This window comes from Cydia strobilella, chromosome 1 (assembly GCF_947568885.1).
Source record: "Cydia strobilella chromosome 1, ilCydStro3.1, whole genome shotgun sequence".
Lineage (NCBI taxonomy): Eukaryota > Metazoa > Arthropoda > Insecta > Lepidoptera > Tortricidae > Cydia > Cydia strobilella.
The window spans coordinates 36,582,770-36,597,531 of record NC_086041.1 but is presented as its reverse complement, the minus strand read 5'-3'; the positions used below and the strand labels follow the sequence as shown (position 1 = coordinate 36,597,531).

Genomic DNA, 14,762 nt, shown 5'->3' with positions numbered 1-14,762 from the left:
TTGTGACGCCATAATTACGTCATTATGACGTCGCTGACGTCACTTTGCTACCTGGAAAGAGTATTCCGTGGTGGTGTTTCGTAGATGTCACCACTTAAATATTTAACGAATACTGAATTAAGTTACGATTATCTTATCCCACTTGTTTTAACACGTTCCCTGTCCGGGTGCTCAATGCGGCATCATGAAGCTTATTTTCAGTAGTCCGTGCTTCCACTCGGTTCACAACTTCAAAGTAAAAGCACTTCAAAGTGGACGTATGACTTTGTCATATCATTTTGTATGGGAACAGTAAACGTGTTAACAATGATCGAATTTAAACTATCGTGAGACATATTAACATAACTAACTTAGCGGTTTCACTCACGTATTTTCACGTATTTTTTGTGTTAACAATGGTTTGGGTGTTTGGAAATCATTGTATCATTGGTAAAGACGTCATATCCAGGCACTCGTCAAAGCTTTTGTTCCTTTATCTTTATTTTTATTTTTTTATTGACAATAACATGGAAAATACAATATGTCTCAATATGTAATCTGCTGACGTAACATTCACCATCTCGCTATGGGTGCTAGTTAGACCTTTCACAATGCTGGTCAATGGCGAACAACATGGAAAGAATGCGAGAAGACTGAATGTCTCACCGAGGCGGAACTGGCCGACGTAGTAAATGCGCAGAGACAGCATCAGCACGGCGAACACGTGCAACACCGTAGCTGCGCCCCAGAACAGCGCCCCGCCGCCCAGGACGCCCCACACCACTGGGAAATACAAAAAGTCTAAGCTACGAGCAGGAAGTAAAACCCTACTAAAGTCAAGACCGTTCTGAGTAGGAGAAAAGAGGACTTTGTTAAGAACTATAGATAATAGAAGAGGAAAGATGCTTGGGCACCTGATACGACACGACGAATTTATCAAAAACATCATAGAAGGGAAAGTTGAAGCAAAGAGGAAGGAGGGAAGACCAAGGAGAGCGTACATGCATCAAATAAAGGAAAAACTCAACGTCGTGTCGTATCAGGCTGTCAAAGAGAAGGCAGAGGACCGCGAAACATGGAAATTGCTCCACCGACAAGAGACTTACTCTTAAGTATATGATGATGATGATGATGATGGGAGCGTATACGTATAGCGTATAGGTTCGTATCCTACCGGCTGCGCCATGTCATGATACGCTGTTTGGGAGTCGTGAATCAAACACGGGTACCAAGCTGAGACTGGTTTATTGTATGCGAGTATGATGCTACGCTACCCACCTTTGCCAAATGACCAATAAATACAAATACCTACATACGCGGTCTACACGAGGTGGCAGATGGCAGATAAGTTTTTTAATGTCCATTGTTCGTTTTGGCCATCATGTTTCACGTTCAAAGTTGGCCGTAGATCTTTGATGTATTAAGGAAGGCCCAAAGGAAGAACGCTCCAAGAAATGGCCTGCCTCTTCAGGCCGAACCGTCGTTAAGGTATTTACCAAGTCTACGCAAGTAAATAATTAGTGTAATTATACCAATGGCAATAAGCACTGCGAGTACGCCGAAGGTGGCGTGTGCGCGCGCGTTGACGTCGGGGTGGCGCGCCTGGTAGATCTTCACCATACTCAGCACCGCCAGCACGTACATGAATGCCACGTCTGCAAGACACCAAAAGTCGTAAAAATAGTCGGAATCCACAAGGGTGTCTGTGCGTTTAAAGAAGTGTTTTCAACTTTTTTTTATCATGTTACCTCCTTCCCAGGTAGAGTGACGTCATAATGACGTAATTATGGCGTCATAATGACGTCGCTGACGTCATAATGACGTATAAATGCTGTTAGGGTTGGCATGATATTATTTTTCACGATCCTCCTAGCCTGACTTTTTTTGCAATCTCATGCCATTTGTCAGTTTCAGCAGTTGTAGGTACCCTATTTTATTTTTATACTTACTTTACCTAGCAAGCCTCTCTGATTCCTTTTCTATTTCCCCAGGGAGTAAGGACCCGCGGGTTGAAAAAACACTAGGTTAAAGCAATCACCTATAGGGCCCTCCACACTCATGCGCGAATCGCGGCGCGAAGCCGCGAACGCGAGTGTAGAGTCTAGTTCGCTAATCAGCGAAATCGACTCCACACTCGCGTTCGCGGCTTCGCGCCGTGTAGTCTGGAGCGGGCTTATGATACGCACCGAATTGAAAGTTGAGCCCGTTGGGGCATACGTGGTAGCTGGCGGAAAGCAGTGCAACCACCATCATGCCCGCACCCAGCGCCGATAGCAGACCGTAGTGCGCTGGTATTCCGTACTCCTGCGAACACACGTGAAAATTTACGTTTCCCAAACGGACACCCGGACGATCCAGACACATCACTCACAAACTTACCCCGGATTTTTGGGTGCGGTAATAATTTCGTGTGTTAACAACTTTGTTTTTGTAAAATAGTTACCAAAGTGAATAAAAAATAAGTAGTAAGCTCCAAACGGGCTTAGAAATGTTCAAATAGTTCCTTTTTTCAGTTTTTACCTATTTTTTGGCTGGTGTAAAACATTCCCGTACCCAAAGATCAGGGATATGCTCATCAATATGTGTTTTCTGAGAACCTCTGGCAATATATCAAATTGCTCTTAACCTAGTGGTCTTTATCAACGTTGTTCTTACTTCTTAGGTCAAGTAAGTTTTAGAGCTTTTTAGAGGCATACCCAAAGAGTAAAGTAAGTATGGCATACCTCTTGATAAGTAAGTCTTCCGGCCATAACCCAACGTGAAGGGGTTTGTCATACCTCATGCCGGGGCTTTTTAACACGTCGTTGCCGTCTCGCTCGCACTTGTATCATCAACAGAGCACCCAGCAGCAGGTATCCCAAGTTGGAGAAGACATGGTTGAAGTCTGCCAGCGCGCCCGCAGGGTGTGCGCATAGGAAGTTGTAGTAGCAGATGTCCAGGGAACCGGACACGTTCATCAACTGAACAAATAACGAACAATAACACACAGAAAAAAGGCTAAAAAGATTTAGAAACATATGTAGAAGATATTAGGTCCGGTACGTCGTGTTACAAATGGACAAAATTTTGTATAAGTACATAATAGCCTGATACCAAACGAAAACGTTTACAATAACCATTTGAAATGGACACAAAACTGCCGGCCTAGCCAAGCGTGACAATCGATATCGCTTCGACAACGAAACGCTTTGTGCCTCTCTTTCACTCTTCCATATTAGTGCGACAGTGACAGTTGCGTTTCGATCGCTACGTAGCGTAAGCGATTGGCGTGTTGGCTACGCGGCCTGAACCGTTACTCTTCTTTCTTTCTTCTTCTTTCTAAAAAACAGTGACGGTTTAGGCAGCTATCGAACGGCCGGTCTTCTGATATCATTCGGGCGACTGTATAAGCTACAAGGGTCTCACGATCTGAAAGGCGGCAACAAACTGGACGACAGGTAGTGCGTAGAAGACGGCCACAGTATATAGCGTGTGCAGATAGCGGTCGGAGCGGGCGCGGAGCACGCGCGCGCGGCGCCGGGACAGCGCCGCCAGGCGGAGCTGCGCCGGCAGACCGAACGGCCGGTCTACTGATATCATCCGGGCGTCTGTATAAGCTACAAGGGTCTCACGATCTGAAAGGCGGCAACAAACTGGACGACAGGTAGTGCGTAGAAGACGGCCACAGTGTATAGCGTGTGCAGATAGCGGTCGGAGCGGGCGCGGAGCACGCGCGCGCGGCGCCGGGACAGCGCCGCCAGGCGGAGCTGCGCCGGCAGACCGAACGGCCGGTCTACTGATATCATCCGGGCGTCTGTATAAGCTACAAGGGTCTCACGATCTGAAAGGCGGCAACAAACTGGACGACAGGTAGTGCGTAGAAGACGGCCACAGTGTATAGCGTGTGCAGATAGCGGTCGGAGCGGGCGCGGAGCACGCGCGCGCGGCGCCGGGACAGCGCCGCCAGGCGGAGCTGCGCCGGCAGACCGAACGGCCGGTCTACTGATATCATCCGGGCGTCTGTATAAGCTACAAGGGTCTCACGATCTGAAAGGCGGCAACAAACTGGACGACAGGTAGTGCGTAGAAGACGGCCACAGTGTATAGCGTGTGCAGATAGCGGTCGGAGCGGGCGCGGAGCACGCGCGCGCGGCGCCGGGACAGCGCCGCCAGGCGGAGCTGCGCCGGCAGACCGAACGGCCGGTCTACTGATATCATCCGGGCGTCTGTATAAGCTACAAGGGTCTCACGATCTGAAAGGCGGCAACAAACTGGACGACAGGTAGTGCGTAGAAGACGGCCACAGTGTATAGCGTGTGCAGATAGCGGTCGGAGCGGGCGCGGAGCACGCGCGCGCGGCGCCGGGACAGCGCCGCCAGGCGGAGCTGCGCCGGCAGACCGAACGGCCGGTCTACTGATATCATCCGGGCGTCTGTATAAGCTACAAGGGTCTCACGATCTGAAAGGCGGCAACAAACTGGACGACAGGTAGTGCGTAGAAGACGGCCACAGTGTATAGCGTGTGCAGATAGCGGTCGGAGCGGGCGCGGAGCACGCGCGCGCGGCGCCGGGACAGCGCCGCCAGGCGGAGCTGCGCCGGCAGACCGAACGGCCGGTCTACTGATATCATCCGGGCGTCTGTATAAGCTACAAGGGTCTCACGATCTGAAAGGCGGCAACAAACTGGACGACAGGTAGTGCGTAGAAGACGGCCACAGTGTATAGCGTGTGCAGATAGCGGTCGGAGCGGGCGCGGAGCACGCGCGCGCGGCGCCGGGACAGCGCCGCCAGGCGGAGCTGCGCCGGCAGACCGAACGGCCGGTCTACTGATATCATCCGGGCGTCTGTATAAGCTACAAGGGTCTCACGATCTGAAAGGCGGCAACAAACTGGACGACAGGTAGTGCGTAGAAGACGGCCACAGTGTATAGCGTGTGCAGATAGCGGTCGGAGCGGGCGCGGAGCACGCGCGCGCGGCGCCGGGACAGCGCCGCCAGGCGGAGCTGCGCCGGCAGACCGAACGGCCGGTCTACTGATATCATCCGGGCGTCTGTATAAGCTACAAGGGTCTCACGATCTGAAAGGCGGCAACAAACTGGACGACAGGTAGTGCGTAGAAGACGGCCACAGTGTATAGCGTGTGCAGATAGCGGTCGGAGCGGGCGCGGAGCACGCGCGCGCGGCGCCGGGACAGCGCCGCCAGGCGGAGCTGCGCCGGCAGACCGAACGGCCGGTCTACTGATATCATCCGGGCGTCTGTATAAGCTACAAGGGTCTCACGATCTGAAAGGCGGCAACAAACTGGACGACAGGTAGTGCGTAGAAGACGGCCACAGTGTATAGCGTGTGCAGATAGCGGTCGGAGCGGGCGCGGAGCACGCGCGCGCGGCGCCGGGACAGCGCCGCCAGGCGGAGCTGCGCCGGCAGACCGAACGGCCGGTCTACTGATATCATCCGGGCGTCTGTATAAGCTACAAGGGTCTCACGATCTGAAAGGCGGCAACAAACTGGACGACAGGTAGTGCGTAGAAGACGGCCACAGTGTATAGCGTGTGCAGATAGCGGTCGGAGCGGGCGCGGAGCACGCGCGCGCGGCGCCGGGACAGCGCCGCCAGGCGGAGCTGCGCCGGCAGACCGAACGGCCGGTCTACTGATATCATCCGGGCGTCTGTATAAGCTACAAGGGTCTCACGATCTGAAAGGCGGCAACAAACTGGACGACAGGTAGTGCGTAGAAGACGGCCACAGTGTATAGCGTGTGCAGATAGCGGTCGGAGCGGGCGCGGAGCACGCGCGCGCGGCGCCGGGACAGCGCCGCCAGGCGGAGCTGCGCCGGCAGACCGAACGGCCGGTCTACTGATATCATCCGGGCGTCTGTATAAGCTACAAGGGTCTCACGATCTGAAAGGCGGCAACAAACTGGACGACAGGTAGTGCGTAGAAGACGGCCACAGTGTATAGCGTGTGCAGATAGCGGTCGGAGCGGGCGCGGAGCACGCGCGCGCGGCGCCGGGACAGCGCCGCCAGGCGGAGCTGCGCCGGCAGACCGAACGGCCGGTCTACTGATATCATCCGGGCGTCTGTATAAGCTACAAGGGTCTCACGATCTGAAAGGCGGCAACAAACTGGACGACAGGTAGTGCGTAGAAGACGGCCACAGTGTATAGCGTGTGCAGATAGCGGTCGGAGCGGGCGCGGAGCACGCGCGCGCGGCGCCGGGACAGCGCCGCCAGGCGGAGCTGCGCCGGCAGACCGAACGGCCGGTCTACTGATATCATCCGGGCGTCTGTATAAGCTACAAGGGTCTCACGATCTGAAAGGCGGCAACAAACTGGACGACAGGTAGTGCGTAGAAGACGGCCACAGTGTATAGCGTGTGCAGATAGCGGTCGGAGCGGGCGCGGAGCACGCGCGCGCGGCGCCGGGACAGCGCCGCCAGGCGGAGCTGCGCCGGCAGACCGAACGGCCGGTCTACTGATATCATCCGGGCGTCTGTATAAGCTACAAGGGTCTCACGATCTGAAAGGCGGCAACAAACTGGACGACAGGTAGTGCGTAGAAGACGGCCACAGTGTATAGCGTGTGCAGATAGCGGTCGGAGCGGGCGCGGAGCACGCGCGCGCGGCGCCGGGACAGCGCCGCCAGGCGGAGCTGCGCCGGCAGACCGAACGGCCGGTCTACTGATATCATCCGGGCGTCTGTATAAGCTACAAGGGTCTCACGATCTGAAAGGCGGCAACAAACTGGACGACAGGTAGTGCGTAGAAGACGGCCACAGTGTATAGCGTGTGCAGATAGCGGTCGGAGCGGGCGCGGAGCACGCGCGCGCGGCGCCGGGACAGCGCCGCCAGGCGGAGCTGCGCCGGCAGACCGAACGGCCGGTCTACTGATATCATCCGGGCGTCTGTATAAGCTACAAGGGTCTCACGATCTGAAAGGCGGCAACAAACTGGACGACAGGTAGTGCGTAGAAGACGGCCACAGTGTATAGCGTGTGCAGATAGCGGTCGGAGCGGGCGCGGAGCACGCGCGCGCGGCGCCGGGACAGCGCCGCCAGGCGGAGCTGCGCCGGCAGACCGAACGGCCGGTCTACTGATATCATCCGGGCGTCTGTATAAGCTACAAGGGTCTCACGATCTGAAAGGCGGCAACAAACTGGACGACAGGTAGTGCGTAGAAGACGGCCACAGTGTATAGCGTGTGCAGATAGCGGTCGGAGCGGGCGCGGAGCACGCGCGCGCGGCGCCGGGACAGCGCCGCCAGGCGGAGCTGCGCCGGCAGACCGAACGGCCGGTCTACTGATATCATCCGGGCGTCTGTATAAGCTACAAGGGTCTCACGATCTGAAAGGCGGCAACAAACTGGACGACAGGTAGTGCGTAGAAGACGGCCACAGTGTATAGCGTGTGCAGATAGCGGTCGGAGCGGGCGCGGAGCACGCGCGCGCGGCGCCGGGACAGCGCCGCCAGGCGGAGCTGCGCCGGCAGACCGAACGGCCGGTCTACTGATATCATCCGGGCGTCTGTATAAGCTACAAGGGTCTCACGATCTGAAAGGCGGCAACAAACTGGACGACAGGTAGTGCGTAGAAGACGGCCACAGTGTATAGCGTGTGCAGATAGCGGTCGGAGCGGGCGCGGAGCACGCGCGCGCGGCGCCGGGACAGCGCCGCCAGGCGGAGCTGCGCCGGCAGACCGAACGGCCGGTCTACTGATATCATCCGGGCGTCTGTATAAGCTACAAGGGTCTCACGATCTGAAAGGCGGCAACAAACTGGACGACAGGTAGTGCGTAGAAGACGGCCACAGTGTATAGCGTGTGCAGATAGCGGTCGGAGCGGGCGCGGAGCACGCGCGCGCGGCGCCGGGACAGCGCCGCCAGGCGGAGCTGCGCCGGCAGACCGAACGGCCGGTCTACTGATATCATCCGGGCGTCTGTATAAGCTACAAGGGTCTCACGATCTGAAAGGCGGCAACAAACTGGACGACAGGTAGTGCGTAGAAGACGGCCACAGTGTATAGCGTGTGCAGATAGCGGTCGGAGCGGGCGCGGAGCACGCGCGCGCGGCGCCGGGACAGCGCCGCCAGGCGGAGCTGCGCCGGCAGACCGAACGGCCGGTCTACTGATATCATCCGGGCGTCTGTATAAGCTACAAGGGTCTCACGATCTGAAAGGCGGCAACAAACTGGACGACAGGTAGTGCGTAGAAGACGGCCACAGTGTATAGCGTGTGCAGATAGCGGTCGGAGCGGGCGCGGAGCACGCGCGCGCGGCGCCGGGACAGCGCCGCCAGGCGGAGCTGCGCCGGCAGACCGAACGGCCGGTCTACTGATATCATCCGGGCGTCTGTATAAGCTACAAGGGTCTCACGATCTGAAAGGCGGCAACAAACTGGACGACAGGTAGTGCGTAGAAGACGGCCACAGTGTATAGCGTGTGCAGATAGCGGTCGGAGCGGGCGCGGAGCACGCGCGCGCGGCGCCGGGACAGCGCCGCCAGGCGGAGCTGCGCCGGCAGACCGAACGGCCGGTCTACTGATATCATCCGGGCGTCTGTATAAGCTACAAGGGTCTCACGATCTGAAAGGCGGCAACAAACTGGACGACAGGTAGTGCGTAGAAGACGGCCACAGTGTATAGCGTGTGCAGATAGCGGTCGGAGCGGGCGCGGAGCACGCGCGCGCGGCGCCGGGACAGCGCCGCCAGGCGGAGCTGCGCCGGCAGACCGAACGGCCGGTCTACTGATATCATCCGGGCGTCTGTATAAGCTACAAGGGTCTCACGATCTGAAAGGCGGCAACAAACTGGACGACAGGTAGTGCGTAGAAGACGGCCACAGTGTATAGCGTGTGCAGATAGCGGTCGGAGCGGGCGCGGAGCACGCGCGCGCGGCGCCGGGACAGCGCCGCCAGGCGGAGCTGCGCCGGCAGACCGAACGGCCGGTCTACTGATATCATCCGGGCGTCTGTATAAGCTACAAGGGTCTCACGATCTGAAAGGCGGCAACAAACTGGACGACAGGTAGTGCGTAGAAGACGGCCACAGTGTATAGCGTGTGCAGATAGCGGTCGGAGCGGGCGCGGAGCACGCGCGCGCGGCGCCGGGACAGCGCCGCCAGGCGGAGCTGCGCCGGCAGACCGAACGGCCGGTCTACTGATATCATCCGGGCGTCTGTATAAGCTACAAGGGTCTCACGATCTGAAAGGCGGCAACAAACTGGACGACAGGTAGTGCGTAGAAGACGGCCACAGTGTATAGCGTGTGCAGATAGCGGTCGGAGCGGGCGCGGAGCACGCGCGCGCGGCGCCGGGACAGCGCCGCCAGGCGGAGCTGCGCCGGCAGACCGAACGGCCGGTCTACTGATATCATCCGGGCGTCTGTATAAGCTACAAGGGTCTCACGATCTGAAAGGCGGCAACAAACTGGACGACAGGTAGTGCGTAGAAGACGGCCACAGTGTATAGCGTGTGCAGATAGCGGTCGGAGCGGGCGCGGAGCACGCGCGCGCGGCGCCGGGACAGCGCCGCCAGGCGGAGCTGCGCCGGCAGACCGAACGGCCGGTCTACTGATATCATCCGGGCGTCTGTATAAGCTACAAGGGTCTCACGATCTGAAAGGCGGCAACAAACTGGACGACAGGTAGTGCGTAGAAGACGGCCACAGTGTATAGCGTGTGCAGATAGCGGTCGGAGCGGGCGCGGAGCACGCGCGCGCGGCGCCGGGACAGCGCCGCCAGGCGGAGCTGCGCCGGCAGACCGAACGGCCGGTCTACTGATATCATCCGGGCGTCTGTATAAGCTACAAGGGTCTCACGATCTGAAAGGCGGCAACAAACTGGACGACAGGTAGTGCGTAGAAGACGGCCACAGTGTATAGCGTGTGCAGATAGCGGTCGGAGCGGGCGCGGAGCACGCGCGCGCGGCGCCGGGACAGCGCCGCCAGGCGGAGCTGCGCCGGCAGACCGAACGGCCGGTCTACTGATATCATCCGGGCGTCTGTATAAGCTACAAGGGTCTCACGATCTGAAAGGCGGCAACAAACTGGACGACAGGTAGTGCGTAGAAGACGGCCACAGTGTATAGCGTGTGCAGATAGCGGTCGGAGCGGGCGCGGAGCACGCGCGCGCGGCGCCGGGACAGCGCCGCCAGGCGGAGCTGCGCCGGCAGACCGAACGGCCGGTCTACTGATATCATCCGGGCGTCTGTATAAGCTACAAGGGTCTCACGATCTGAAAGGCGGCAACAAACTGGACGACAGGTAGTGCGTAGAAGACGGCCACAGTGTATAGCGTGTGCAGATAGCGGTCGGAGCGGGCGCGGAGCACGCGCGCGCGGCGCCGGGACAGCGCCGCCAGGCGGAGCTGCGCCGGCAGACCGAACGGCCGGTCTACTGATATCATCCGGGCGTCTGTATAAGCTACAAGGGTCTCACGATCTGAAAGGCGGCAACAAACTGGACGACAGGTAGTGCGTAGAAGACGGCCACAGTGTATAGCGTGTGCAGATAGCGGTCGGAGCGGGCGCGGAGCACGCGCGCGCGGCGCCGGGACAGCGCCGCCAGGCGGAGCTGCGCCGGCAGACCGAACGGCCGGTCTACTGATATCATCCGGGCGTCTGTATAAGCTACAAGGGTCTCACGATCTGAAAGGCGGCAACAAACTGGACGACAGGTAGTGCGTAGAAGACGGCCACAGTGTATAGCGTGTGCAGATAGCGGTCGGAGCGGGCGCGGAGCACGCGCGCGCGGCGCCGGGACAGCGCCGCCAGGCGGAGCTGCGCCGGCAGACCGAACGGCCGGTCTACTGATATCATCCGGGCGTCTGTATAAGCTACAAGGGTCTCACGATCTGAAAGGCGGCAACAAACTGGACGACAGGTAGTGCGTAGAAGACGGCCACAGTGTATAGCGTGTGCAGATAGCGGTCGGAGCGGGCGCGGAGCACGCGCGCGCGGCGCCGGGACAGCGCCGCCAGGCGGAGCTGCGCCGGCAGACCGAACGGCCGGTCTACTGATATCATCCGGGCGTCTGTATAAGCTACAAGGGTCTCACGATCTGAAAGGCGGCAACAAACTGGACGACAGGTAGTGCGTAGAAGACGGCCACAGTGTATAGCGTGTGCAGATAGCGGTCGGAGCGGGCGCGGAGCACGCGCGCGCGGCGCCGGGACAGCGCCGCCAGGCGGAGCTGCGCCGGCAGACCGAACGGCCGGTCTACTGATATCATCCGGGCGTCTGTATAAGCTACAAGGGTCTCACGATCTGAAAGGCGGCAACAAACTGGACGACAGGTAGTGCGTAGAAGACGGCCACAGTGTATAGCGTGTGCAGATAGCGGTCGGAGCGGGCGCGGAGCACGCGCGCGCGGCGCCGGGACAGCGCCGCCAGGCGGAGCTGCGCCGGCAGACCGAACGGCCGGTCTACTGATATCATCCGGGCGTCTGTATAAGCTACAAGGGTCTCACGATCTGAAAGGCGGCAACAAACTGGACGACAGGTAGTGCGTAGAAGACGGCCACAGTGTATAGCGTGTGCAGATAGCGGTCGGAGCGGGCGCGGAGCACGCGCGCGCGGCGCCGGGACAGCGCCGCCAGGCGGAGCTGCGCCGGCAGACCGAACGGCCGGTCTACTGATATCATCCGGGCGTCTGTATAAGCTACAAGGGTCTCACGATCTGAAAGGCGGCAACAAACTGGACGACAGGTAGTGCGTAGAAGACGGCCACAGTGTATAGCGTGTGCAGATAGCGGTCGGAGCGGGCGCGGAGCACGCGCGCGCGGCGCCGGGACAGCGCCGCCAGGCGGAGCTGCGCCGGCAGACCGAACGGCCGGTCTACTGATATCATCCGGGCGTCTGTATAAGCTACAAGGGTCTCACGATCTGAAAGGCGGCAACAAACTGGACGACAGGTAGTGCGTAGAAGACGGCCACAGTGTATAGCGTGTGCAGATAGCGGTCGGAGCGGGCGCGGAGCACGCGCGCGCGGCGCCGGGACAGCGCCGCCAGGCGGAGCTGCGCCGGCAGACCGAACGGCCGGTCTACTGATATCATCCGGGCGTCTGTATAAGCTACAAGGGTCTCACGATCTGAAAGGCGGCAACAAACTGGACGACAGGTAGTGCGTAGAAGACGGCCACAGTGTATAGCGTGTGCAGATAGCGGTCGGAGCGGGCGCGGAGCACGCGCGCGCGGCGCCGGGACAGCGCCGCCAGGCGGAGCTGCGCCGGCAGACCGAACGGCCGGTCTACTGATATCATCCGGGCGTCTGTATAAGCTACAAGGGTCTCACGATCTGAAAGGCGGCAACAAACTGGACGACAGGTAGTGCGTAGAAGACGGCCACAGTGTATAGCGTGTGCAGATAGCGGTCGGAGCGGGCGCGGAGCACGCGCGCGCGGCGCCGGGACAGCGCCGCCAGGCGGAGCTGCGCCGGCAGACCGAACGGCCGGTCTACTGATATCATCCGGGCGTCTGTATAAGCTACAAGGGTCTCACGATCTGAAAGGCGGCAACAAACTGGACGACAGGTAGTGCGTAGAAGACGGCCACAGTGTATAGCGTGTGCAGATAGCGGTCGGAGCGGGCGCGGAGCACGCGCGCGCGGCGCCGGGACAGCGCCGCCAGGCGGAGCTGCGCCGGCAGACCGAACGGCCGGTCTACTGATATCATCCGGGCGTCTGTATAAGCTACAAGGGTCTCACGATCTGAAAGGCGGCAACAAACTGGACGACAGGTAGTGCGTAGAAGACGGCCACAGTGTATAGCGTGTGCAGATAGCGGTCGGAGCGGGCGCGGAGCACGCGCGCGCGGCGCCGGGACAGCGCCGCCAGGCGGAGCTGCGCCGGCAGACCGAACGGCCGGTCTACTGATATCATCCGGGCGTCTGTATAAGCTACAAGGGTCTCACGATCTGAAAGGCGGCAACAAACTGGACGACAGGTAGTGCGTAGAAGACGGCCACAGTGTATAGCGTGTGCAGATAGCGGTCGGAGCGGGCGCGGAGCACGCGCGCGCGGCGCCGGGACAGCGCCGCCAGGCGGAGCTGCGCCGGCAGACCGAACGGCCGGTCTACTGATATCATCCGGGCGTCTGTATAAGCTACAAGGGTCTCACGATCTGAAAGGCGGCAACAAACTGGACGACAGGTAGTGCGTAGAAGACGGCCACAGTGTATAGCGTGTGCAGATAGCGGTCGGAGCGGGCGCGGAGCACGCGCGCGCGGCGCCGGGACAGCGCCGCCAGGCGGAGCTGCGCCGGCAGACCGAACGGCCGGTCTACTGATATCATCCGGGCGTCTGTATAAGCTACAAGGGTCTCACGATCTGAAAGGCGGCAACAAACTGGACGACAGGTAGTGCGTAGAAGACGGCCACAGTGTATAGCGTGTGCAGATAGCGGTCGGAGCGGGCGCGGAGCACGCGCGCGCGGCGCCGGGACAGCGCCGCCAGGCGGAGCTGCGCCGGCAGACCGAACGGCCGGTCTACTGATATCATCCGGGCGTCTGTATAAGCTACAAGGGTCTCACGATCTGAAAGGCGGCAACAAACTGGACGACAGGTAGTGCGTAGAAGACGGCCACAGTGTATAGCGTGTGCAGATAGCGGTCGGAGCGGGCGCGGAGCACGCGCGCGCGGCGCCGGGACAGCGCCGCCAGGCGGAGCTGCGCCGGCAGACCGAACGGCCGGTCTACTGATATCATCCGGGCGTCTGTATAAGCTACAAGGGTCTCACGATCTGAAAGGCGGCAACAAACTGGACGACAGGTAGTGCGTAGAAGACGGCCACAGTGTATAGCGTGTGCAGATAGCGGTCGGAGCGGGCGCGGAGCACGCGCGCGCGGCGCCGGGACAGCGCCGCCAGGCGGAGCTGCGCCGGCAGACCGAACGGCCGGTCTACTGATATCATCCGGGCGTCTGTATAAGCTACAAGGGTCTCACGATCTGAAAGGCGGCAACAAACTGGACGACAGGTAGTGCGTAGAAGACGGCCACAGTGTATAGCGTGTGCAGATAGCGGTCGGAGCGGGCGCGGAGCACGCGCGCGCGGCGCCGGGACAGCGCCGCCAGGCGGAGCTGCGCCGGCAGACCGAACGGCCGGTCTACTGATATCATCCGGGCGTCTGTATAAGCTACAAGGGTCTCACGATCTGAAAGGCGGCAACAAACTGGACGACAGGTAGTGCGTAGAAGACGGCCACAGTGTATAGCGTGTGCAGATAGCGGTCGGAGCGGGCGCGGAGCACGCGCGCGCGGCGCCGGGACAGCGCCGCCAGGCGGAGCTGCGCCGGCAGACCGAACGGCCGGTCTACTGATATCATCCGGGCGTCTGTATAAGCTACAAGGGTCTCACGATCTGAAAGGCGGCAACAAACTGGACGACAGGTAGTGCGTAGAAGACGGCCACAGTGTATAGCGTGTGCAGATAGCGGTCGGAGCGGGCGCGGAGCACGCGCGCGCGGCGCCGGGACAGCGCCGCCAGGCGGAGCTGCGCCGGCAGACCGAACGGCCGGTCTACTGATATCATCCGGGCGTCTGTATAAGCTACAAGGGTCTCACGATCTGAAAGGCGGCAACAAACTGGACGACAGGTAGTGCGTAGAAGACGGCCACAGTGTATAGCGTGTGCAGATAGCGGTCGGAGCGGGCGCGGAGCACGCGCGCGCGGCGCCGGGACAGCGCCGCCAGGCGGAGCTGCGCCGGCAGACCGAACGGCCGGTCTACTGATATCATCCGGGCGTCTGTATAAGCTACAAGGGTCTCACGATCTGAAAGGCGGCAACAAACTGGACGACAGGTAGTGCGTAGAAGAC

General features: G+C 59.9%; 1 protein-coding gene across 1 annotated transcript in view; it reads right to left on the bottom strand.

Annotated features, from left to right (window-relative positions):
* The window catches only part of LOC134742839 (SID1 transmembrane family member 1-like), a 33,420-nt gene that overhangs the window by 3,650 nt on the left and 15,008 nt on the right, over positions 1-14,762 (bottom strand). Inside the window, exons 12-15 of the mRNA XM_063676051.1 lie at positions 2,757-2,987; positions 2,166-2,283; positions 1,512-1,634; positions 646-762 (exon numbers count right to left, since the gene is read on the bottom strand). Coding sequence (XP_063532121.1) covers positions 646-762; positions 1,512-1,634; positions 2,166-2,283; positions 2,757-2,987 — 589 coding nt within the window. The remainder of the gene's footprint in view (positions 1-645; positions 763-1,511; positions 1,635-2,165; positions 2,284-2,756; positions 2,988-14,762) is intronic.